This window comes from Talaromyces marneffei, chromosome 4 (assembly GCF_009556855.1).
Source record: "Talaromyces marneffei chromosome 4, complete sequence".
NCBI classification, from domain to species: Eukaryota; Fungi; Ascomycota; class Eurotiomycetes; order Eurotiales; family Trichocomaceae; genus Talaromyces; species Talaromyces marneffei.
The window spans coordinates 1,630,201-1,656,418 of record NC_072351.1 but is presented as its reverse complement, the minus strand read 5'-3'; the positions used below and the strand labels follow the sequence as shown (position 1 = coordinate 1,656,418).

The window sequence follows — 26,218 nt, the reverse complement described above, 5'->3', positions numbered from 1 at the left end:
GCTTTTGAGGAATGTTGTACGGAGGATAGATCCGACACCGCCCACAGGTGATTATTCTCTGAGACTCTTTTGCTGCTATGCTTTATCTGTAATATCTGAGGGGAAAGCGTCAGTTATTGGCGTTCATAATGGCCTTTGTATGGTGATGGTTTCAAGTACCTGTTTGGTATAATTGATAACCACAGCCAAGAGAGGGTCTATCCAGATTTCCCCTACAAGATGCAGTGCGTCGCTCAATTAAGAAAGCAAGAGTGGCAGAGTAGCCCAAGTCAAGGCTCGAGCAGAGAGGATGTCGTTTGGAATGTGATTTAAGTTTGTTGGTAAGAATCAGGAAGTTCAGGTTGCTGTGCCACGATCCAGTCGCGCTGAAACATCAGATCATTAGGAGGAATTCCAAGGGCTCCCCAATGCCTCCATAGGCTAGCGACTGGTAGTATTGACTCACACCTTCTGACGTCGTCCGTCCGTCCGATGTGTAGCCCCGAAGCCACCAAGTATTTCTTCCACCCCCCACCGTTAACAGGCACGCGCCTGTAGTGAAACACGAGATTGGACTCTGCAGTGATTCCGATTCGGTCGGGTGGTTGATGATTTGTTTGGATTTGAGCTGTGGAATGTTCCAAAGAAAGTATGGCCTCAAGAACGGCGAATAACAGAGGGAATGCGGCGTCTGCCTCGGCCTTGAGAAGCTCGAGTCTGGAATGTGGTTCGAGAGAAGTCGAGGGTAGATTCCCGAAGTAATGGCGATCGTGATGAATGGAAGGAGGAGGGAGTATTTATTTAATAGCGGAGCAACGACCGTTCCAAATTCAATGGAATCTTCTTTGTCGGACAATAGTGATCAATCGCCTGCTACTTGTCCAGCTACTTACCCCGTGCTTTGTAGTCAACGATGGGTGTTGGGATGAGTTGAGCACAATGGAGTAATGGAAGTTGGGGGTTTTTTTGTTTAATGGTAGTTGTGTCGAGATGCAAGATGGCGATGTCGACGTCGATGAGGGGATGCGCTGGATGAAGCAAGTTGTGTGCGAGCGAATACGTAGTGTGGTGTAGTAGGTGAAGAGGATCAGGTGTCAAGAAATAATTTAGCAGGAGAGAGAGACGGAGCGAAAGATGGACGGTTATTGGACATGGGTCAGAAAGGCTAAGAGGAAGGTGGCAATGGCAGCATAACGGGGAAGGAGCGATGGTGTAGTGGTGTGTAGTGTGTAGTGTGCCTGGTGGTCTGGTAAGAGTCTGGTAGTGCCTGCCGCGCGAACGGACGCGACAGTCGCGCGTTGTTGTTGACATTTCGGGAAGCCCCACCGGACTTTGTTTAGGTCGGGAGGCTTGGCATCCATCTGATGTGTTTTATCGTCGTCTTTATCTTCGGCATCCTCCACTATATCGACTATCGACACTATCGACTAACTTATCGATTATCGATTACTTATCGATTACCATCGCAGCGCTGCGTATGTCGTACATCGACTAGAATCGAGCGGGGTGATGACGATGTATGGACTACGTATGCGCAACTCCATACTCAATGGAGTAAATTCACCACCGCTTGGGCAGGCTGTTTATTGTTTACTGATGAGGACACATTCGCCACAACAGCAGCAACAATAACAACAACAACAACAATATGACAGCGACATTCCTCTTTCGGCCTGGCCGTGTCCATCTCATGTCAAGGCCTATCATCATTTACCACCACGCACCAGGTGATTGCTCAAATTGCAATGCAATTTCCAGCACGTACCCATGAATTATCTTCTACTCTATACCATAGTAGTAGTATGTAGTACCAACTACTAGTCTACCGTGGTTTCTGGCAGCTCATATGAATCGTCCAACTAGTTAGTTAGTTATAACCTAGTACATAATTAGTATGTATAATTGTCAATGCAGAACCAATAGTAGGCCGGGAGTCACCTGAGCGACAACACGCCAAGACTTTATTTCACCTTTGGCTCCGGAAGGAAGCCCTCAACCGATTGCCTGTCAGTCTCATGGTGTTTTCCTCACCCTTGCATTTCTTTACCACCCCTTGATTATCACCACCTCACACCACGCTGTCCAAGAACTTCTTTCTGCCTACCGACTGTGCAAAGTCAGCGCATCGCGTCTCCACAGAAGGAAAAGTACATCGGGTACGACAACGACGAAGGAAGGGACCATCAATAGTCCAACGAACTGCGAGCATCGATATATCACATGGCTTCCACCTGACTGACTTTTATATATTTCAGAGGTATATTTGAATTTCGTATCACCGAATATAGAGTCTCATGGAGTCTCAATAGAGCATGCTTGCGAACATGCTGACCTCGGTGACCTGTCAATTGTCTCTACGGCCCTTTTTAGGTTTCCTTTCTCGCGTCAGCAATCTCGGTATTTCTTTTTTTTTTCTTTTTTTCGCAGCATCGGCACATTCTATCTCCATACAACTGAATTATTGGCGTTTCCCAGCCTACAATCCATCAAGATGAGTACCTATAAGGGAAATATTTCTTTGGTTTTTAGCCCTTGTTCGCTTGATATGCGGCGCATCACCTTGTATGCGGAAGTATATTCTATGTGAGCACATAGCACTGGCATTTAGTGGAGAAAAGCCTCACAAGGCACGTAGACAGACGAACTGTCGGATATCAAGCAATCTGCTGCAATCGAATCTTAAACGAGGCTCTACCGACGCCACCAAACCCACTCAGCTTAGATGACGGACATGTCATCCGTATGTATTAGTGTAACGTTCATTCTGACCAAGGGATGAGCAATTGCATCTTCTCAGTTGCTAGGGAGTACCATCGACATACATGAAAAACCCTTTAGAAATGCATGTTTTACCTAGTGTCCCTTTTTAGAATTTTATGAAGTCCGACTACGCAGCGCCTAATGTACATTGTGTTACATGTAGTACCTATACATATGTACTACTGGTAGTACGTTCGGTGCACTGCCCTAATTCTCGTTGCCCTAATGCGCCCTTTCATTCCAAAACTCGTCTTCTAGGATGTAGCTAAGCAACGCGTTTGAAACAGCTACATTCATTTAATTAATAGCAGCGGCGCTGAAGTGATCCGAGGAGATCTTTGAAAGAAAATTGATCGCCTCCTGAGCTTGAATTTCATGTTAGCTGGCCAATTACTGGGAAACATAGACTTCGGTTCGGAAATATATAAAGCAGTTCAATGAAATTAGAAGTAAACAACCATACCATCAAAACATATTTACGTGAAGCAATTCATAAACAAAATCGATTAAAAAATAAAAATAAACAATCAGTTAACGGCGGCTCAACCTCAAGGCTCATTCATGCTCACAAATGTTACAATACTCTTCCAACTCTCTTCGTAGACTACTCAAAATCTCCTCGGCCTGTAACTGACTGAGCAGTGTCTCGGGCCCAAAAATGCCGACATCAAGTTTCCCATCCCGAACAGCGGCTTCAATATCTATGCAATCCTATTGAGAAAAAAATATTAATGTTAGAAATGAGAGCAATCATAAAAATCTAGAATAGCTGAAGAGAACGAAAATAGAGGGTTGATTGTCTTTCGAGTCGACAAATGGTGAAGCAAGGGATAATTATGTCTGGATAGAAAAAACGTACCATGTAAACAGTCTCCCTTCCGGCTTCTTCTTTTCCTATATTGACTTCCATCTGACTAGACGTTTCTGGCTCATGGTCTCCACGTGTATCATATAGCGCTGGATGGTCGCCATGTGTGATATCCTCGAGTTGCAAGGGGGTGAACTGGATATTGTTGGTTGTTGCGGTATTTGCGTCTACGTCGTTCTCGTCAGATATTGAATCTGGGAGTAGTAAGAAGTTGACAAATGTGTCAACACGGACACCGGTCCAATCATTGATCTCGAGTAATGATGCACCCGAGTGTTCCACACGGCTGATCTCATGTAGATCTCTCTGTATTTGATGAGCGCTTTCAATCAAGCGTGAGGAGGACCGCGATGGCGCGGACTTAGTGATGCGTAGTGGTACCATGTTCAGAGTTGGCGAGATCATTTCTTGTAGACCTTCAAGAGGAAAGCCCCTATTTGCCAGGTACACACCCACCACGCAATCGTTTGTCTCTGCACTTTCATCACGATTCGTGCCGTGTGTCCTGGGTGCTTCCAATAGGAGTCCAAAATGTATATTTGCATATACTGCCATGAACAATGACTGAAGGCTGAGACCATGTCGTCGTACAGCACCTTCTATAACCTCAATATTCTTAATCAAGCCTGGCTGGTAGACTCCAATTCTATTGTCCTTCAGCGAACCTTGCTCAACCTTCGGCAAAAGCCGTGGCCGTGTTGAAGCAAGGTATGTCTTCCAGAACTTCTCCCGCAATTCCAACGGCGAAGATATATTCTGGTATGCTATAAACTTGGCAAACTCCGTACCATCATTCACCTGAGTTTCCACTTCCCTGCAGAATTTACCAAGATAATTAATCAGCATGGGAAGACTGACTGCATCATAAAGCGCATGGTGGATATGCAGGTTGACTACTACCCCTTGTTCACTTTGTACCGCGTGCAAAGAGACCGGTCCTGTAGTGATAGATCGGGAATGCAGATAATGAAATTCTAGATCCTGGATTGTTTCATACCACTGAACCGGGTTTTCTATATGCTTTAGAACCACCTGCAACCAAGGTTTCTCTCTGACACCAGTATCAATGAATATTGTGCGTAGGGTAGGGAGTTGTTTCACGGAATTCTCCCATGCCTGACTCAGTTGAGATTTTGAGACTCCTTCAACCTTGTAGTAGAAGTTGGCGTAGAATTGTCGCGGGTCTTGTGCGTTCCTTTCAAGACAATACATTTGTCCTGCAGTAACTGGGAGTATGCGTTCAGTGTCATCTACAGAGGTTTTGTTCTTTGACAAAAGCTTCTCAATGTCAACATCAACCAGTAATCGCTCAAGTGTAGAAGTTATATCTTCACTAAATATTTCTTGCGGAGGGCCTTGGTTCTCCGACATTGCGACTGTCGCCATACTCGCAATGGATCCTGCTTTGAGCATTGCACTCACAGGCAAGTTGACAGACTGTTTTCTTAGCAATGAGCACACCTTGATTGCGCTGATGCTATCCAACCCTAGATGGAATAACGTGCTGTCGTTACTGATGACATCTTGCGGTACCCCTGACACAGTCGAGAGAACTTGTCTGATTTTCAGCTCCGTATCAGACCATGGTTGTGAGTTGTCTTGGGTTGCAAAGTATTCTTTACGTCCTGAAGTCACTTCAGACTCATCTAAACTGTCTCTGAAAGGCGTGCCTCCACAAATGCTCATTCCAGCGTTCCCAAACTCAACTGTTGCTTGGTGTGGCTCAGATATTATCAAATGAAAAACGTGAGCTACACGATCAAGAATATCGGTTGCATCCTTCATGCCAAAAAGATCATCACGGGCTGCAAGTCGGCAAATCATGTTTTCGTCCATAAGCTCCATTTCGACTGATAGTGGATATCCTGTGTCTGCTGTGCCGCTGATAGATTGATACAGAGGTTTTTTCGACCACAACGACGACGGTCGTTTCTGATAGATAAACAGAGTGTCAAACAAACTACCGGCCGCTATTTCACCACTAAGTTTGCGAAGAGGATAGTGCTGATGCTCGATTAACGCATTCAGAGAGCTCTGCGTATATTTCAACATCTCCAATCGAGTACCGTGAAGTATAGATCGGAAGACAATAGTGTTCATTGTAGGAAACATGACTTCATCTGCGTCTGTGTGGCTTCGGCCGGAAAGAACAAGTCCGAAGCCTACATCAAGGGCCTCGACAAAGTTGGCCAGAACAATAGTCCATGTCATGACAGCCAATGCTTGCACTGTTAATCCGTTGTATCGACAGAATTTTGTTATTTTGTCGCTAGGTACATCAAATGATAGCTCTGTCCGATGCACTGTGGATTGGTCACCACCTGGGTATTTGCCGATTGGGAATTTTCGGGGTTTAAAGTCTTTCAGTGTTGCAGACCAGAATTGTCTATTTTTGTCTCCTACCTCGTTGAGAATTGACTCTAGAATTGGCTCATATGACGGTCGAGTGATGTTCTCTCCATAGTATGATCTTTCGACATCAGAATGCAAAAGGTCAAGCGACCAACCATCATAAAGTGCATGCGCCATAGCGAGAACAATATATCGCTTAGCACCTTTTCGGATTCCATAAATAGCAAACTCTGAACGAGTACCACTATAGATTGATGATTGGACAAAATCGTCCACTGAACGCTCTTCCAAGTCAACCACTGGAATTGCTTCCTGGTCATTTGATGCGTGCAGGATTTGAGCATAGGAACTGGAGACGTCTGGATCTTCGATCTCGACGAACGACATGCGCAGTATATCATGAATATCTATGACAGCTTTCCAAGCTGTAAGAAGCTTCAAAAAGTCTGTTCCTTCTGTGACCTCAAAAGCTTCAACTCCGTAATAATGCTGATAATCAGAAGCTATCATCTCAGCAACCATGGACTCCTGAAGTGCTGTCAGAGGCAAGACTTTGACTGCATTGACTGGTAGTTTGTTTGCTTTTTCCAGACTTTTCGACATTAATTCTTGGGCTCGAGTAAGAGAAACCCGAGGACTGACTACTGAAGACGTCGATGGCGTGAACAAGGTCTCTGACATCTTGGAAATAGTTTGCAGTTTCATGATTGAACTGACGGATAGTTCAAACCCATGACTTTTTAGTCTTGAAGATAGCTTTATAGCGTCAATGCTATCTAGACCGAGTTCGAATATCGATGTTGTTGGGTTGATTGTGGCAACATCCACTCCGGCAAGATCTGCAACAACATCACGGACTGCAATGGTGACCGGAGTCCAATCGAACTTTATGATGCTATCCTCGAATTCTGCACTTTTTTCTTGAAGAGAGCTTTCTTCGTGTGATTCGACTTCGCTCAGAGATATAGTTGTCCTAGGAAGAGCGGATTTGTAATCGTTTCTAATATCCTTGCATCGAGCCTTGAAAGTGGACAAAAGTGCTTTTGCCGTATCCTCCGGTACAGCATTACTTTGCGATGCCAAAGTAACAATCACAGGGCCATTAGTCTGCCTGACTTCCAGAGAGAGAGGGAAGTCCGCGTTTGCCACACCTGAGTCAGCTTCTGTCCAGATATTTTCTGACGGAGCCAGAGACGAGTTACCATATTCTTTCTGGAATACAAACAGTATCTCAAATAAAGGGTTTCTCATTCCTCGTCTTGTCCACTTGTTAATGTCCCGAAGAGGTGTGTGTTGGAATGGAAGTGCCGATACATGATAGTGATGGCAGGATGTTATCAAGTCAGCTTTTGTCTTCAGATGGTGCAAGGGTATGTAGCTTGGTATAGTGTTGAAAAGCGGTCCAACAACAGACTCTACACCAGGAACATCGAGTGCCCTTCCGGAAACCACGATTCCCAAAGATGGATTGTGTGAAAAGTGTTCGTGTAGCGTAAGAAGCCAGCATGCGTGGAATATGGCATTTTCGGTCACTTGTAAAGCAGTTTTGATTTCTTCAAGGTCAAACACTTGGAGATCATGAGTCAAAGAAATCGTTTCGGACACAGTATCTTCGACTATTGGGAACATTCGATATTCTGGAGTATTGGCCAAATGTCCCTCCCAGAACCCTCTTGCCCTCGAGGCTACTCGTAACGGTCCGTAAGGTAGGATCTCCATGAAGGAGGGTGCGCTATCTTGTACTTCTTGTCCACGATACCTCAAAGAAACCTGTTCCAGCAATAGCGGGAGACTATTCCCATCGTATAAGGCGTGGAAAATATTCAGGCACAGTAGGCTACGGCTGGAAGACTTGACAATTACCAAGCGCCATAGAGTATTGTTAAAATCTTTCAGGATATTGCACCATGTTTGACACTCATGGTCAGCAACGGCATCAATTTCTTGGTCATTTGCGACAGTTATTTCATTCCAAGGAAGCTTGTCATGTTTCAACACAACCTGAGCATATCCATCTGCTAGCGCAGCCATGCGAAGCCGAAGCAAATCAATGCTCGCTTGGGTTTCAGACCATGCTTTCCGTAATCTCTCAATGTCGGTTTCTGGTTTGAGTTCGAATCGGAACGAAGAACAGTACAGATCTCGCGAGCTTTCCAGAAATCGTGCTATCATCCCTTCTTGTAGCGGCGTACAGGGTGCCATGGCCTCAATGTCTTCAGGGGTCCTGCCGACCTTTTCTGCAGTAGTGAGTATATTTTCATGAACAAAAGCTTTGAGTTTTTGTTTACTGTCCTCAATATGACCATCCACTGACAAGGTCTTTAATAAGTCCTCACCTAAGGAAGTCGCAATTCCCACAACTGTGGGACCTTCATCGAGAATTTGTTAGTCAAAATCTCCCAAGGAGTAACGTAGAGTTTTTACTTACTCCTCATGATTGTCGAAACTTGTGCATTCTGATATCCCGCATCTCTGAAATGTTGAGCGAGTCCGATGACAGAAATCGAGTCGAGGCCCACATCATATATGCTTGTGCTGGGCAAAAGTTCAGCTGGCTTGGCTTTGGCATATTCAGCAAGAACCCGTATAACATCCTGAACTTCCTTCTCATCTATTGACCTCTTTTCGCTTGATAGTAAACTCAAGTTCTGCAGCTGTTCTGGAGACAGCTCCGAGAACAACTTCTTCAGGGCTTTTGCGTCGACTTTGTTGTTTGGAGTCAATGGCAAGGATACAATCGGAATGATATGAGTTGGGACCATATAACCAGGAAGCCTCTTTTCAACTGCATTTTTGATACACGAGAGGAACTCCGTGACACCCTCGTCCCTGATAATCTCCAGCGCACTGGCTGATCTATCCCGGCTCCTTTTCCTTGAGACAAATGCTATAAGCTGTTCCTTTTGCTGACTCGGATGTTTAGTTACTAGTGTTGTCACCTCTGATACATCAGAAGCTTCTTGAATCACGGAGTTAATCTCTCCAAGCTCAAGTCGTTGTCCTCGAAGCTTCACTTGATCATCAATTCGGCCGTTGAACTGAAAACTGCCGTCGTGTAATATCCTGACGAGATCACCAGTACGATAGAACCGTTCTCGTTGGGGACCATCCAGATATTGGAACCTTTCCTGAGTCAACTCTGGGCGGTTGAGGTAGCCTCGACCAACTAAAGGACCAGACACACACAATTCTCCCATACATCCTCGTAGTACTGGGATATTTGTACCTGGCTGAAAGACATATGAGCCCACATTATCAAACTGAGGGCCAATATTAGATGATCTGCTATTCTCATCCATTCTTGGAAGCATAGTGCAGCCGATGGTGACCTCTGTCGGTCCATAGCCGTTATAGATAACCCTGTGCTTTCCCCATGCGTCAAGAATCTCCTGTTTGAGGGCTTCTCCGCCTGTAATAAACACTCCTCTACACAGAGATGGGACTTCCTGGGGTGTGACCAACTTAGCAAGACTTGGTGTTAAGTCTATATGTGTGATTTGAAGACGGTCAATAGTACCAGACAGGTCCTGGAACAAGACATCACGAGGACAAGATGTGACGCAGATTCCCACGCTCCAGCTCCAGTATTGCTCGAGAACACTAACATCAAAGTGGAAAGAGGCAAATTGTAGCCATCTAGAGTCTTCGTTCCAATTTGGGCTGAATAGTCGTGTAAATGCTTGCATCGCTTGTACCGCATTCTCATGTGTAATCTCACATCCTTTGGGAGTTCCAGTTGTTCCTGATGTATACAAGCAATAGCATGTGTCCTGGGGGTCAATCGCTTTGGAAAGAATTGGGGGATCTGATGAGATGTTGTCCAGTAAACCGGATGTGTCCATTGAAACCACCTCGGTTCCGGTTAAATGCCGTAATTCATCATACCTGTCCGAAGCACATAATACAACACTAGCCTTCGAGTCATCAATTATGAATTGCTTTCTGGCAAGTGGTGCGGTGGGATCAAGGGCAACATATGCATGACCACTTTTCAGTATCCCAAGAATAGAGAAATAGGCTTGGGGGCATTTATCGAAACAAATTCCAATAAGGCCGCCTTCGCTAGACTTACTTGATTGCAGTAGTCTTGCAACCTTATTGCCCATTTGATTGAGGTCGCGGTATGTCCATGATTGCTTTTTGATGTCTTGGGAAGTGACGCTCGAAGCAAACTCGAGAGCGATCTTATGCGGTGTCTCCAAGGCTGTCTTCTCGACGTATTCGTGTAATAAAGAAACTGGAGACGGAATATAAGGATCTTTAACAGCCGTGACTGAGAGCAATTCAGGTTGAACATCAGGTACTCGCGCACAGTCTGAATCTTCAGCGAAAAGACTGTCCACAAGGAGTTGGTCCAATTGTGTGAGGATAAGATCAGCCTGTGAAGGAGGGATAACATCATTTCTGTAGGCCAGGCGTAGTACTAATCTATCGCCTTCTGGGATTATTTCTACAGATAGAGGATACTGCTGAAGTATTAGAGCCGCTGATGAATACAGAATTAGATCAATAGTAACTTACATCAACTCTGCCATGATCATCAATGGTGGCCCAAAACTGCGCTTCTGCTTCTTTATGGGATAGTTTCTGATACACAAACAACGTGTCGATGAGAGGGCCCTCCTGTTGGAACAATCTTTGGATTTTCGACAGTGGCGTGAACTGATGCTTTAGTAGCAGAGCGTTCGTTTTCATGATCGTTGAGATGAGCTCTTTGTTACTCCGTTGAACACGACATTGGAAAGGTACTGTAACCAAGCACGGGAAAACGGCCTCTCCGGCAGTATCATGAACATCACGACCAGAAAGAACCACTCCAAACGAGACGTTGGTCTCACCGGTATAGTTCGCCAATAGCCTGGCATATGCCGCTTGTCCTACTGCTTGTAAAGACACACCGAGTGCTTTGCATTTTTGGTTGATTATCGTAAGTGACTTTGATGCTAGTTGACTGCTCGTCATCAGCTCACGATTTCGAACATTGAAAGGGGTCAAGTTCGGAAATTTGGTGATTTGATACTCCGAGCCGACTGTACTCCAGAATGACTCAGCATCAGAGCTAATTGAGGATGCAGCTGTGAGAATATGGCCTAGTATAGGGTTGATAGGTACCGGCGGCGACAAATGGGAGCCCTCATACAAATGGGCAACATCAGAGAGTATCAACTCCAAAGACTGGGCATCGTAAATAGCATGCATAGTCGTCAACTCAACCTCGATATTCGCTGGTGAATGGCTCAACGCAACCCGCCACTGGGGCAGATGAAGATTCTCAAAAAATGTCCTTCTTTGGCTGTGATATTCCTCTTCCGATGGTGTCGTGCTGGTTTCAAACCACGGAAGGGTGACATAGTTCGCGGTGTATGTTACCATCGCAAATGGAAGCTTAGGGTCTTTGAGCCGAATAAAACCAGTTCTTAACATTTCATGACGAGCCATAGCATTTGACCAAGCATCTTGCAAGCGAGAAATATCTACATCCTCCTTGACCTTGAGCAGCAGACGGTTGCAGTAAAGGTCTCCGTTCGATTTGATAAAGTCAGCCAGCATGCCTAATTGTGCTGGGCTGCAGGGGCGTATCGATTCAACTTCTGGGCCCTCAAGACCTAGACTCTTCAAAACACATTCTTTGTGTTCTGACTGGAATGATTCGAATTGGAACGACTTTAATGACGTTTCGCTGCTCGGTTCTTTGAGCAATTCTGCAATCTGACCCATACTTGGCCTCTGTGAGAGCTTTTGTTCAGCATCGACTACGAACGTATTATGATATCGAATCTTACCTCGAGAATATCCGCAGCTGACACTGCATACCCCTTATCTTTTAGCATCCTCGAAATCTGCACAGCATTGATACTGTCAAGTCCTAGCTGAAATATGGTCGTGTCATATCTGATAGCCTGCGACTCGTATTTTGACAATTCAGACATGACATCTCTGACTAGATTCTCTTCGTCGGTGAGATTCGCGTGTCCATTTGTCAAAGTCGATGAAGCTTCTGTGTGAATCGAGTCTTTAGCCATATATTCTCTGGCTATCCACGCAATCGAGGGTAAATTATCTTTCCTTTTACCGTCAGGCATTCTAGCCAGTGGATATTTTATTGTATGGACCACAGTATCAACGAAATCTTTCATGATAGCTTGGGCATCTTCGTGCGACACCCGAGAAGAATCAGTGTGGAGGAGAATGGATATGTTGTTAAGCGCTGTAGATGGCACAATCTCAAGGATTACAGGGAAATCCATTTCACCTTCTTCTGACATCAATTTCCATAGTCGACAGTCTAATTCAGCAGCAGGACGCTGAAACAAGACGATAGAATCAAATAGAGATCTGCCATTCTTCGAAAACTTCTTTTGTATATGTCTGAGAGATGTATGCTGATAAGCCAGTATGTCCGCATTGGCTTCTTGTGCAATTTTGACGACATCAGTGTTTAGTGTTGTTGGGGACACTTTCAAACGAATAGGGAGCACGTTGAAGCAGGGTCCGATGATATTTTCTACACCATCCAAGAGTGTTGTTCTGCCACTAATGACAGTGCCAAAACAGACATCTGAAGATAGCAGATAAGTTGACAAAACCTGTGCCCACGAGGCTTGAAAGACGCTCAACGGTGTTGCAGATAAACCACTGCAACTTGTCTCGAAATCTGCAAAGGATATTTCGAGTCCCTGTCGAGTAGTCTCTATCTGAGAGGCTTCATCACTCTTAGATGTTGCTCCCTGAGCGCATAAACAGGAACGAGTCATGCCACTCAAGTAGCTAGACCAAAATGACTCGTCGTAATGACCTTGGTATGCAGTGATATGATCGACAAACTGGTGAAACTGGGTTGCAGGTAATAATTCTTTCCCTTCATAGACATTTTCAATCTCTTTGAACAATAGGGACATCGCTTCACCATCATGTATCGCATGGTGGATAGAGAAGAGCAGCATCTTTTGTCCTGTTCCAGCTTCAGTAATGATGGTTAAACCATATGGAACCTTATGTTCCTCGTTTTCGCGTTGTGCAAAATGTGATTTTTGCTTGCTGATTTCAAGATCCACGTCTGTCGTTTCCAGTGCTGAGAAGGGCAATGAGATTTCTTCAAGAGTGATTTGTGCGAATGAGAACTTTGCGTCCTTGGTAGCAACGAAACAGGTGCGTAGTATATCATGTCTTTCAACCATTTGCTGCCAGGCCCCACGAAGCTTTTCGATATCTCCGTAGAACTCAAACAAGATATGATTCCAATAAGCATTTTTGCCATGAGAAACTGTTCGAGAGAGCATTGCTTCTTGTAGAGCAGTACATGGAATGACCAGTTGAACTCTATGACCGGCCGCTTCAAAGTCGTCTTTGATCTCTTGAATGACCTTACTCGCCAAACCATCTATGCCATTGCTTTTTGTGGCAGATTTAGCTATAATTGGTTGGATTTTGTCATCTGTTGTCCTAGCTAGCATCTTCGAAAGCTCTCCAACAGAACTGTGGCGTAAAATTAGTGAGACATCTACCTGACCGAATCCAGAATTTCTGAGCTTCTTTGCCACGTATATGGCAGATATTGAGTCAAGGCCAATGCTAAACAAGGAAGTATTGACTTTAATCTGTTTCAAAGGTGTATTGGTTGCCTGAGAGATAATCTGGGCAATTTCCTGTTCAGTACGACTCAGAATGTCTGTAACGGGCAATCGTTCATGCGAGTAACTCTGAAGATTATCTGCAGTCAATGCGTAAAACCTTTCTGTAAGTTGTTTGATATCTATCTTCTTCACCGTTGTCATTGGGATCATTTCCACGGGAATCAAGGCAGATGGGATCATATAAGGTGGTAACTTGGTGGACAAATCTTCAAAAATAGCGTCTATCAACCTGGCTTGCTGATCATCACCCTCACCTTCACTCGAAGATAGACGCCGTGGGACGAAGAATGATACAATCTGTTGCCGTTGACCTTCATCCCTATCGCCAACTATTATTGATGTGCAATCCTGAATCTGGATATTACGCAAGATTGTACTGTTAACTTCTCCCAATTCAATCCGCTGGCCGCGCAGTTTGACTTGATCATCTCGACGACCCGTGAACATCAACGACCCATCCGCCAACAGTCGTCCAAAATCTCCGGATCGATACAATCGGCCGAATGTTGGATGTTCGATGAACTTCTCCTTTGTCAAGTCGGCTTGCTTGATATATCCTTGGCCCTGAATCTGTGGTCAACAATTATCAATTGAAAGAGTTAAAAGGTACTGTAATCTTACGACTTGGTCGCCGCCAAAACAGAATTCACCAACACTCCCCCTGGGTAAAAGAGTGAAAACGGGGTCATCGGAGATGACGAAGGCAGAGGTATTTTTAATTGGTTTGCCTATATTCCTCAGGTCATCAAGCTGTGAGACTTTGGGTTTAACGGTGCAAATGTTGGTAGTCTCGCATGGACCGTAGCCTGAAAATTGATTAGCCCTAATCCCCGCGTCCACCCTATGATTTCTTATGAGAGTTTACCTTGGTATAATCCTTTATCTGCCCACTCACAGTGGACTTTTGCCGTCAATCCTTCACCAGCTGTAACTAGGAACCGGACTTCTGGTACATTCTCAGGGCGTATCAAGGCAGCCACAGTCGGGGTGAGACTCAGATGCGTAATGTGCATATTCTTGATGATAGCCTCAATGTCACGGAACATTATATCATTCGTCGCTGAGCAAAGAGTCATCCCAGTATTCCATGCGAAGAAAATCTCGAAAACCGACACTTGAGATTTGTCAGTAAACTTCCGTGGTCAGGATATTGGGATTGAAACTACCATCAAAAGCTTGTGAGCAAGCTTGCAAAATCTTCGAATCTGGGCCGGTAGGGTAGATCTCAGCAAGCGTTGCAATATTGCTCTGAAGGTTGTGGTGAGTTATGACAACTCCTTTGGGTTTCCCTGTGCTTCCCGATGTATAAACTACATATGAGGTATCAGATCCGTGGTGAGAGATAGTAATGTTGTCTTCGGAGTACTGCTTCATGTCAACGCTGTCCAAGTCTAGAGCTGAGAGCCAGTCCAAGGATTGCAGCTCCGCACGAAGACCTGTATCGATAATGCAAGTCTTGGGTGCCGTCTCGTTCAGGATAGCGCGGAGTCTTTCGATAGGAGTCACTGGCGTTAGGGGTACGTAACCTGCACCGAGCTTTATGACTGCTAATATCGCCACATACAGTTCAATAGATTTGTCCAATATGATGGCAACAAGATCCCCGCTTGAGATGCCACTGCTGAGGAGACAATGGGCAAGACGATTGCTTTGAGAATTAAGTTCACCATAACACAGAGAGTTCATCATAATAGAGCCAGTGCCTGGGTCAAAGCTATAAACAAATTCAATGGCTTTTCGTGTGGGTTCATCTGCTGCAGTTTGCTCGACATGATATGCCAAATGTGGAAGGTTGTCTAGATACACAAAGTCGTTATTCTCAATCGACAACACAGAGGAAGGAAGTTGTGTATTGACTGAGCTGAGTAATGCTTTCGGAGAGCGAACGAAGATATCAACAATTGCCTCGATCTGTTCTAGTAGAAGATGTACTTGAGCTTCAGGGAAGATGGATTCGTCAAAAATGGCAGCAGCTTTGATACCCCCATTTGTTGGCTCTAGTTCAATGGTCAATGGAAATTCCAGATAGTCTGCAGCCGCGACTTGTTCGAAGAAGGTCCATGAGCTGGAAGATTCTCTAATGGTTTCCTGCCAAACAAGTATGCAGTCAAACAGCCTGCTGCTACTCTCTATCGCGGCGGCTTTCTTGATTTCACGAAGTGACAAGTCTCCGTACTCTAGAGCTTTTCGGTTGTCTCTTTGAACAACAAATAACAGGTCGGCGACTGTCCGAACCCATGAGAGATTGACCCTATTCGGCAAGACATTAAGACATGGTCCGACTATTGACTCAATTCCTTCAACTGGCACTGTTCTACCCGAGAAAACAGTGCCGAATATCACTTCCTGCGTGTCAAGATAGCATGAAAGAATATATGCAAGCGAAGATTGAAAGAATGTTTGTCGACTGATTGACATTGACCGGGCCTGAATTTCAAGATCTGTCAAGGAAATCCTCAGACTCTGGCTAAGCCTTTTACTTCTCCTTGTTACGCCGTGTCGACCGTGAAAGTTCGGGAAGTTTACTGGAGTTGCGTTCTGCAAGTAAGACGCCCAGTGCGATCTTGATTTTGAAGCTGCATCTGACGAAGCTGTTGTCATTGAATGCTTCACTATTGCGGAGTACGGCGTGCGGCGAATCAAGGGCTTTTGAGAAAGGGATGCCTGAAGGTCGTCAAGCAGGAGTTCCCATGACCAGCCATCATAGATTGCATGATGGAGATGAAGTAAAGCTCGAACGGATGATTCTTCCTGAATGAATTGGACCTTAAATGGAGCAATAAGGCTGGAGTCATGACCCATGCCCCATTCATAGTCAAAGCATGTTGTGTCTTGAAAAGAATCCGTCAAAATACCCCTATTCCAAACAACTTGACAGAAAGGATGGTCAGGTATATCAAGTAATAAGAAAGCAGATCGCAACATGCCATTGTGTTCTATAAGCTTATTGAAGGCAGCTTTTATTTTGTACAGCTCAAGGCTCTCTGTAAACTTCAATTCAATCCAGTTGCAATAGGCTCTACTGTCTCGAAGTGATTCTGAAAGCATAGCCACTTGAACTTCGCTACACAATTCCACACTCTCGGCTCGAGACGCCAGCCCCTCTGATTCGAGCACAGAAAATCCTGCTTCCACAACAGATTGCAATGTGCTGTTAATTGCCGGAAGAATTGAATCTGGTGATTGTCGAACAGTCTGAGCGAGGTCCCAGATATCGCTCACAGAGTCAGCAGAAATAAGTTTACCAACGTCCAGATTTATACCAACCTCTCGTAACTTAGCAGCTAATTTGATGCCTTTTAGGGAGTCCAGCCCTGCAGCTGAAAGACTATCATTTGACGTACTGACCACGCTCTGGACGATTTGGGCAATTTTCTCCTCTAATTGATCTCGAAAAGACCTGCTTTTCTCCACAAATGTCTCTTTTTGTCGGGCGAGATATTCTGCTTCCAGAGCCTTCCTATCTACCTTTCCAGATTCGAGACGTGGGAATTCATCAACAACCAGAAAGTCACCAGGGACCATATAAGCAGGGACTTTGCTTCGACAAAAGTGCATCACATCACCAAGTTGAAGGTCCGCACCATCATTGGCAATGATCCATGCAATCAATATTCCATTGACAACTCCTACGACGGTACTCCGTATCCCTGAAGTCATGGAAATAACATTTTCAATTTCTCCCAGTTCAACGCGCTGACCTCGTAGTTTTATCTGTCCTGTAGACACTCGCCCGAAGCATTCAATTTCTCCATTTGGTAGTAACCGTGCTTTGTCTCCAGTTCGATACAACCGGCCATATCTCTTGCTGCATATGAAGGCCTTGGAGTTCTCTGTAGGACGGTTGATATAACCAATTGCTAGTTGTGGCCCACCTACAGCCAACTCTCCAATCTGACCTATAGGCAATATTAGAGGCTCTGATAGATTTTGTGGTGAGTCCTCCAATGATACCACAAAAGCAGACACAGTTCCAAGAGGACGGCCGATAAGGTTGACTCTCGATTCTGAGTGAAAGTTTGGTGCAGCAGTACAGTGGATTGTAGCCTCGGTCGGACCATACATTCCATGAAGTATACCATCCTGCATTGTCGAGGTGCCAAATTCTTCCACTACCCGTTTAGTTAGCATTTCACCTATCGTAAGCAGAATTTTGAGAGATGGCACGCTCTGGCGACTGCGTAAAAGCTCTCCGGCCACAGTCGGTGTCAGCTCAGCAGCATCGACATGCATTTGATCAATAATTTGAGGTAGGTCGAAAAGCATGTTGCTTCTCTCTGATCCAATGAGCGTGGCGCCTCTGAACCAGGGGAAGAAAACTTCGAAAACCGATACATCAAACGTCGGTGAGGCAAATTGGAGAAACCTCTTGAAAGGTGGAATTAGTAAATTATGTGCTAAGAGTGACTGCGTAACTGCTCGGTGCGATATGGCCACACCCTTTGGTCTGCCCGTTGATCCAGAGGTGTACATGACATAGGCGACATCTTCAGGAGAGGGATTGGGCTCTTGCAAGACATGTGGAGTAGGTTGTAGATCAACTTTATCTACCAAGACAAGTGGAATATCTGTTGCATTAGGGACTTTGTCTTGAAATGTGCTGTGCGTGACCACCACAGCTGCCGAGACATCTTTCAGGATAAACCGGATTCGATCTTCAGGAGCATCAGTGCTCAACGGACAAAATGCTGCATCGGCTTTTAGAACAGCCAGCCATGCAATATATAGTTCCACTGACTGGGGGAGAAGCACGGGAACAATTCGACCTATTGGATTTGGGCGCGAAGAGTCAAACGTCCGAGCTAGCCTTCGCGCCAACTGGGTTGAAAGGCTGTCCAGCTCATGGAAGGATAGAGACTGAACGGAATGATCAGCGTTCAGGAATTCTAACGCTAAAGAGCTTCGATGCCCGTGGTGAAAAGCCAATCGATGCAGAAATGAAGAACCCGGTAACTCGTGTGGTTCTGGGTTGGCGATGGACAACCTCAGCTCTGGACTAGGGCTCATGTTTGATACGACCGCAAGTCCAGTATACTTCTCCAGGCAACTGGTAAACTGCAATCCGATCTGTTGCAAATGATCCGGTAAAATGCCAATCTGTGATCGCAAAACACCAGTACCTGCTGTCGTGAGGTCAATGTCAATAGATAGTGAACACTTGCCAGTCGCATGGCCTCCGTCTTCCTTCAAGGGACAGTCAACATCTTGCCCGGTGATAGTTAGGGCTGTGTATGAAGTGTCTTCGATTTGCCCTGTCTGATCTAACGGAATGGGAGCAAAATTCCTTTGACTTATATTCGCCCTGACTGTGCGCTGATTCAGCACGAATACGGGCTGCTCATCGCCTGTATAAGCATGGAGAAGCGCCGCCCACGAAAGTACCAGTGTCTCCAATGAGATATTTGGCTGCTCTTCAGTAGTGCAACTCCATGCTGCTTCCGTTTCTGTAGAATCACCCCCCGTTGTTGGATAAATATTTGGGAACTGAGTCATTATGTTCTCCATGGTAACGAGAGCTCTAGTTGTGAGTATCCGGATTATGATGGCTCCGGTGTTGGTGGTGTCTATGAAATTCACCGTCCACTAACGCAAGTCATTCATTGAAGCGTGAATGAATATATGTATGTATGTATCTCGCTATATCCCACCGAGGGCACCAGCAGAAGAAGAAGCTATCCCCACTGAGGGGCAGTGAACAGTGAACAGTCAGTTGTTTGACAGAAGTTAGTCATGAATGACCAGGGGACGTAGCTGACGAGGTACACGACTCTATGGACCACTGATCCATACACAATACATACACGATGAACGATGATTAGCTGTTTATTTACCAAGGAAATACCACGTTGTTACGACATCATAGAGGAGTGTGTGTCTCGGAAAGGGAAGGAAGGGCCCGGACCAGCCAGCCATCATCAACATTTTCTAGACAGAAGGCGCGACTACCCAAAATAAAAGCCGAGACTAATTAATTAAGTTACCTGAGGAAAGTAGACTACGTAATATACTGAGAACCGAAACAACTTCAGAACGTTGCTTTGGTCTTTCAAGTTTCGACCACAACTTCCGTCTTCGCCTTGGGTCCGTGGTGTGGATATCAAACAAGAGTGGAGTCGACTCCAGCTTCAATACCGGTACATACGTACACACGTCTATACCTGATTGCTACCCAGCTTGCGAAATCCTTGTCACCGTTGTCAGAGACCGAGAGGCTAGGGCATTAACGCAGTGAGTGAGTCGATATTTTATTTGGCCATGATGGTCAAGCGTGTTTCCGTCTCATCACCATCGAATGCGGGGTGTCCTTCGAATGGAAACACAACCACCACTTGCTGTGCATCGGATTGATATTCGAGTTTATCAGCCTCGACTCAACTCCGAATCGGCGCAGTCTCGGGCTTTACCTACTTTTTGTAATCGGCACGTAGAGCGAATGGCATCGATGGATAGACGTCGTGGTGGTGGTGGTGGTGATAAGAGGGGTACTGCATTTGCATTTCAGATCTATGAACCTGGTCAGAAAAAACGACGGATGGATTGAACATGGCACTGACCCTCTGGTCCCTCATTTGGGCTGTCTTACCATAAAGGGAATTAAGCTCGGTGAAGATCGGAATTTCGTCATTACTTGAATTCGATCTTCGTCAGAACGTGACTTTCCAGGTACTTTTATTTTGAATGCGGTCTGTCGGTAGGGTAGCAGGTATCACGAGGCCCAGTGAGTGGAATTTCGCACTCTCTTTGGTTCAGATGTCTTATAGGGGTTGACTTGTCATGAGATGTAACTTAAGTTCTTTTACAGTACTAGTTAACTAAGCGTTAAGCCCTCGGTACCGGGTACATTGATATTGAGACTAGTGGGGTGCAGGTACACAGGACGGTAGCGGTTTTTGAATGAACAATTCACCCAGATTTACAACGAACTGCTATTCTTACTCAACAAGCAAAAGAGACAAAATCAAGATGGCATTTTCATCCTCGGAAGCTGGTCATGGTGGGGAGCCTTACGACCTAGTCTGCGTGGGCTTCGGGCCGGCATCTCTAGCAATTGCCATCGCATTACATGATGCTCTGGAAAATGCAAATCATAGGAAACACTACAAGCCACCAAGGATCTGCTTTCTGGAAAAACAACAGCAGTTTGCCTGGCATGCCGGTATGATGGTCCCCGGATCCAAGATGCAAATATCATTCATCAAGGATCTAGCCACGCTTCGCGATCCACGGAGTGAATTTACATTCTTGAACTATTTAAAAAGCCAGGAGAGACTTGTTGACTTTACGAATCTGGGAACATTTCTACCGTCGCGGTTGGAGTTTGGGGATTATATGCGTTGGTGTGCCAGTCGTTTTGTGGATGTTGTGATATACGGTCAGGAGGTGGTGGAAGTTACAGAAGCCGCCAGTGAAACCGGTCCATCTGGGAAGATCGAATCCTTTATCGTCAAATCAAGAGACGTCAAGTCTGGTCAAATGTCTTCGCGGCACGCCAAAAACGTGATAATTGCCGTTGGAGGGAAGCCCAGGATCCCCCCAGGTATTCCTCACGACCGGCGGATTCTGCACTCGTCCAGCTACTGTACAAGCATTCTTGATATATTGAGAGACCCTTCCAGATCCTATCACGTTGCGGTATTGGGAAGCGGGCAAAGCGCAGCCGAGATCTTCCATGATCTATATGAACGGCACCCGAATGTGAAGACCACGCTGATAATGAGAGAGTCGGCTCTGCGACCAAGTGACGATTCGCCTTTGTAAGCTATACCTTCTACCCCTGCAATGGGTGTTCCTGGGCGTTGTTTGCTAATCATGCAATCTCAAGTGTAAATGAGATCTTCAATCCGGAGAGAATTGACGGATTCTACGCTACCACTGACGAGGAGCGTCAAAAGGCAATTGCCTCTGACCGTGCGACAAACTATGGCGTGGTCCGAATGGAGCTCATTGAGCAGATATATCACGATATTTATATGCAAAAGGTCAAGGACAAAGATCAAGACGGCTGGCAGCGAGTTATTCTTCCACGAAGAGAAATTGTTCATATTGACCCGAGAGCTACTGATGGCCGGCTCGCAGTTCGTATTCGCTCGACCCAAGATCAATGCATTGACAGCAGAGAAGAAGAAGTCTTGCATCTAGACGCATTGATCGTTGCAACGGGGTATACACGAAGTACGCACGAAGAACTCTGCGCTCCGATCGAGCACCTGAAACCGCTGCACACAGGCACAGCTTCAAAAGTCAGGGGCTGGAAAGTGAATCGCAATTATAGCTTGGTCCTAGACCGCGACAAGGTCAGTTCGGGCACTAATATTTGGCTCCAGGGTTGCAATGAAAGCACTCATGGTATTAGTGATAGCTTGCTTTCTGTCTTGGCTACACGAAGTGGGGAGATTGTGGAATCGATCTTTGGCGAGTACTTCAAGACACTAAAGGCTGGCGATCCTGAAAAGAGCGGTGTTCGTTCCATGTTATAGTCATTGCATTCATTTACATAGACCTACCCATTGTTTCACGAGGCAACAGGCATGAAGCATAAGCCTGGATCCCTGGGCGTTAGGACAAGTTGACAGTGGGGATAAAAAGCAACACTCAGCAAGACAGAATGAGAGGACATGATCCCGGCTCTACCGGGTCAAACCTGAGAGCAAGCTTATGCAGGACGTGAAAATTCTCAGCCAGCTGCTAGCTAGATATGGCACGCACTACTGCTAGACGCCTCCACATAGACCAGAAATCCTCGTGTTATCTGATCAAATCTACAAATCATTTGTCCTCTCCAATCTATTCTGAGTGGCTACAAGGATGAAATTTTTTTTATCAAATGATCAGATAAAATCTAAGTGGATCTGCTCCGTACAACATCGTTAACGGTCTATGCCCATCCAAAATGATATTGACTCCGATAAGAGGCCCCATCTTATGTATGTATGTATGAATTGCATGACGGTCAAGATTGAAATTCTCCGATTACGCTTTTGTTTTCTTGTTTTTCTTTTTCAACCCCTCAATGTACGATCAAAGCGCCATAACATTGATTGGGTTGATTCTTGATTCGCAAGTTATCCGAATACGAGTATGTACTGTGCTGCACACTTAGAACAAGCTATATATAGTAATATACCATTCAAACACAAATCAGATGCCTCGAAAGAAAGATGTTCTTTTCGTTTGATTAGGCACATACAATGACAATTAGCTCATAACGCGATTACCGCTCGTTCCGAAATTCGATTGACAACATGTCTCCTCTAGCCCATTAAGCACCCAGTTGAGACGAACCGGAGAACACCACACTTTCTTATAATTTGGCTGCCCGAGTACGTCTGGAGTCTCGTCTCGTCTAGCGTGTATATTGTCGCGCCTTTGTAAAAAGTATTCTGTAAAAGTTCAATGCATTAATCGTATTGTGTTCGTTTATACAAGAAAGGAAAATACAGATGCTCAAAATCTAAGCTAGAAGGTCGAGTCGAAGTCGCCCGTGACGAAAACGCTCAGAGAGAAAATCGATGAATCTGTGCAAGACAAGAAGAGAAAAGTGATGAGAATAGAATGAGGGAAACATGCATTTCATCGTATCACGCATGCAAATGCCATGCACGCATACATGATTGGTTTACACAGCACTTTCAGGTTCGTCACCAGCAACACTAACATAATTCCCACTTCGAGTACCCCCCTGTGTCATTCTCAACGGTGGCTCGTACATTTTATAATAATCCACTACCTCGCCATCAAGCATGCCCGAGCCAGGTTTTCGTGTGCGGAACACAGGCGCAGAATCGAACCAAAAGTCGCGACAATTTGTCATTAAGCCGCGGGAGAAGGGGTTCTTTTGACGAGATGATCGGCCCTGGGCTGTGGCGAAGAATGTGTCGAGTCCTAGAAGGCCCATCCATTGTCCAAGGAAGCCGCCTTTACGTCCGTGATGATGGCCATGGCCACCGGCAGGAGGAGCGCCAGGTGTTGGGCCGTGACCGGCGCCAGTGAGACCTGCGGCAGCTGGGTTGGGGGTTCCAGCTACGAGTGCGGATGTGATGGCTTGAGAAGCTCCGGCGGCTGTACCGATTGAGCCTCGCATGTTTTCGTATGTGGTTTGGTTTCTGGAGATTTGCACTAATTGGACGCAGCAGAGCATCGTAACCCACACTAATTGCAGGGCAGCCCAGAAGGTGAGGAAGAGGGTAAAAGTATCCTTGGACACTATTGTGCAAAGGTTGTCGTTGATGACATTACAGGAGAGTGTTTCAGGGGCGGGGAGGAGTTCGATATCTAAACATCAATGTTAGGTATGGTCTCCATACTTTCTGGGGATAACTTACAGCGAATTACTAGTTGAACGAAGAGCACGATAGCAATCTCTAAAGACAAAATGTAGATGACAAAGTGTCGTAAGTTGTTGGCGCCTACGCAGTTGTAGATCCATGGACAATGACTACGGTAAAGTTAGATATCTGTTTGACACGCTGGAAACTAGGTATACGTACTGATCATGTTTGGCGACGCATCGCGAGCATCGTCGACAGTGCTTGCTTCGCACGGGCTTGCGAACCATGCAGTGAATGCAGAAATTTTCTTCGTTGAATTTCCAGTTGTCGACAAGCTCGCGCATGGTTTCCCTTTGCTGGTTTCTGCTGCTGAGCTTGGGTACATAGCCAGGATCTTCGACCATGGAGAATATATAGAAATAGGTCGTAGCGGCTGCAAACACGGCAAATAGGACGTTGGGAATGGGGTGGGTAGACCATGTCACTGCTGCATGTGAGTCTCTTGTCCATTTCCCAATCGTTTATAAGGAAAACTTACCAGGAAGTACACGGAAGAGATATGTGACATTAACCCAGAAAAGACTTGCGGCAAAGACGCCGGCAAGGTACGGCTACAGTATGATTTAGCCACAGAATACCAAACCGACAGAGGAGAAGAGCTTACCGTCTTTTGCAGCACTCGGAATTCTCCAGGACCGTTGTTCGCAACTTGTTGAACCACGTATTGCATACCAAAAATGAAAACTGCAGCAACTGGAACTCCAATATAGATAGCCGAATTACTCAATATCCAAATTGCAATGAACACCGTAAGGAATGGCCAGAGAAAGAAGTATTTCGTGAGTACGCTCTTATTGTGCACAAACATGGTCATACCCATGGGAAGTGTTTTCAAGTTTCCAGTCTTGTCGTATCCATAATCATTCAAAGCTCGGTGCCAGACTCGGAGTGATCTCATCTCGCTGGCCACCATAGCAGGCGACTTTCCATCTCTCGTATTTGCGAATCGATCCGCGCCATATTCGAGAACCTTTTGAACACATATATAGGAACCTTTCACCAACGCCCAATGTAACGGCGTCAGACCCCCTTCATCTGCCGCATTCACGTTCGCGCCCCATCGTAGGAATAAATCCACGCAGACCGGAAGCCCTTTATATGCCGCCCACATCAAACCGGTATGGCCCTGAGGATCCGGAATATCAACAGGAATGCCTTGATGTAGCAATAAGAACACCAGATAAGCATTTCCGTCAATAGTGGCCAAGTGCAAAATATTGTATCCCTGAACGTCGGTGAGAAGAGGATCGGCGCCTCGTTGGAGGAGTAGGTCGACGATATAGTAGTGACATCGCTGTGCAGCCCACATGGCGGGTGTTGCAACGGATTCGCCTCCTTTTGCGTTCACATCTGCGCCAGAGTCGAGAAGGAATCGGCACATTGCATATTGATTATTGATTGCCGCCCACTGCCAGAGAAAAACAATTAGAAAATAGACACCCCAGGCCTCGGAGCTGAATAACTCACGTGTAACGGCGTGATACCCTGCTCATCTTTATATTTGGCATTGAATTTCTTCGTATCGAACAATTTTTGCATAGCGCCAATTTCGCCTAACCGCGCCAACTGCATAATATCTGATTCAATAGGCAGCGGAGGTCTGGCGTTCTCCCCTGCGCCATTCCCATTGCCATTACTGGCATTCATGTTCTTGAGCTCGACACCATCCGTTGTAGATTGCGGCGGCGCGGCGGAAGCTTTCCCGTTCATTGATATTGTTTGCATGCCTGGATTCGGCGCCGGGGAGCCATTTGGCTGGCCACCAGAGGTGGACGAGGACATTCTCTGGTATTCGTTCTTCCTCTAAATGAGGGCTGAAATTGCTCGTAAAGGGGGAGGAGCTCGACGTTGCGCTTGTGATGAAAGGACACCCAGATAAGTTGCTTACAGCGCAGGAGTAAATAAACGTCAATGGATCGCCAAATTACGAGACATAACGTTCATAAAAGAAAGACAAAATGAAGAAAGCTAGCATCAAGCTTGCAGGATAACCAGGCGTATACAAAGAATGATGGTTGTTTGAGAATCAACAATTAATCATTACGAGCTAAATAGCGAACGCTAACTATTTGGCCGGAATTGCGGTAGCCTGTTACCCCAAGTGGCGCAGTACGATATCGAGCTCTGCGCCAAAAATTATTTTGCCAATGTTACAGTTCTGCACAGCATACTTTGATTGGCTGGGCTATTTCACCAGTGTACGGAGTAATGTTCGTACATCTTTTTCTAGCAACTACTATGCAGCGTATATTGAAATATTGATCTGCCAGGCTGCCACTTGGGTATGATTTCATGAA

General features: G+C 45.7%; 3 protein-coding genes across 3 annotated transcripts; 1 reads left to right on the top strand and 2 right to left on the bottom strand.

Moving 5' to 3' along the window:
• Positions 1 to 3,294: 3,294 nt before the first annotated feature.
• On the bottom strand, positions 3,295 to 19,098 carry EYB26_005648 (uncharacterized protein; the record flags this gene model as incomplete). The annotated part of the gene is made up of 8 exons (XM_054264931.1): positions 3,295 to 3,450; positions 3,599 to 8,328; positions 8,388 to 10,425; positions 10,481 to 11,686; positions 11,743 to 14,157; positions 14,215 to 14,399; positions 14,459 to 14,707; positions 14,760 to 19,098. 8 exons carry the CDS (start codon positions 19,096 to 19,098, stop codon positions 3,295 to 3,297), a joined length of 15,318 nt encoding a protein of 5,105 aa, XP_054120906.1.
• A 1,458-nt stretch (positions 19,099 to 20,556) lies between these two features.
• EYB26_005647 (uncharacterized protein) lies at positions 20,557 to 22,070 on the top strand (the record flags this gene model as incomplete). Its single annotated transcript, XM_054264930.1, has 2 exons — positions 20,557 to 21,347; positions 21,416 to 22,070. The coding sequence occupies 2 exons, from the start codon at positions 20,557 to 20,559 to the stop codon at positions 22,068 to 22,070; spliced, it is 1,446 nt and encodes a 481-aa protein (XP_054120905.1).
• A 1,139-nt stretch (positions 22,071 to 23,209) lies between these two features.
• EYB26_005646 (uncharacterized protein) lies at positions 23,210 to 25,703 on the bottom strand (the record flags this gene model as incomplete). The annotated part of the gene is made up of 6 exons (XM_054264929.1): positions 23,210 to 23,865; positions 23,916 to 24,028; positions 24,081 to 24,345; positions 24,400 to 24,472; positions 24,526 to 25,329; positions 25,389 to 25,703. The coding sequence occupies 6 exons, from the start codon at positions 25,701 to 25,703 to the stop codon at positions 23,210 to 23,212; spliced, it is 2,226 nt and encodes a 741-aa protein (XP_054120904.1).
• Positions 25,704 to 26,218: the final 515 nt, after the last annotated feature.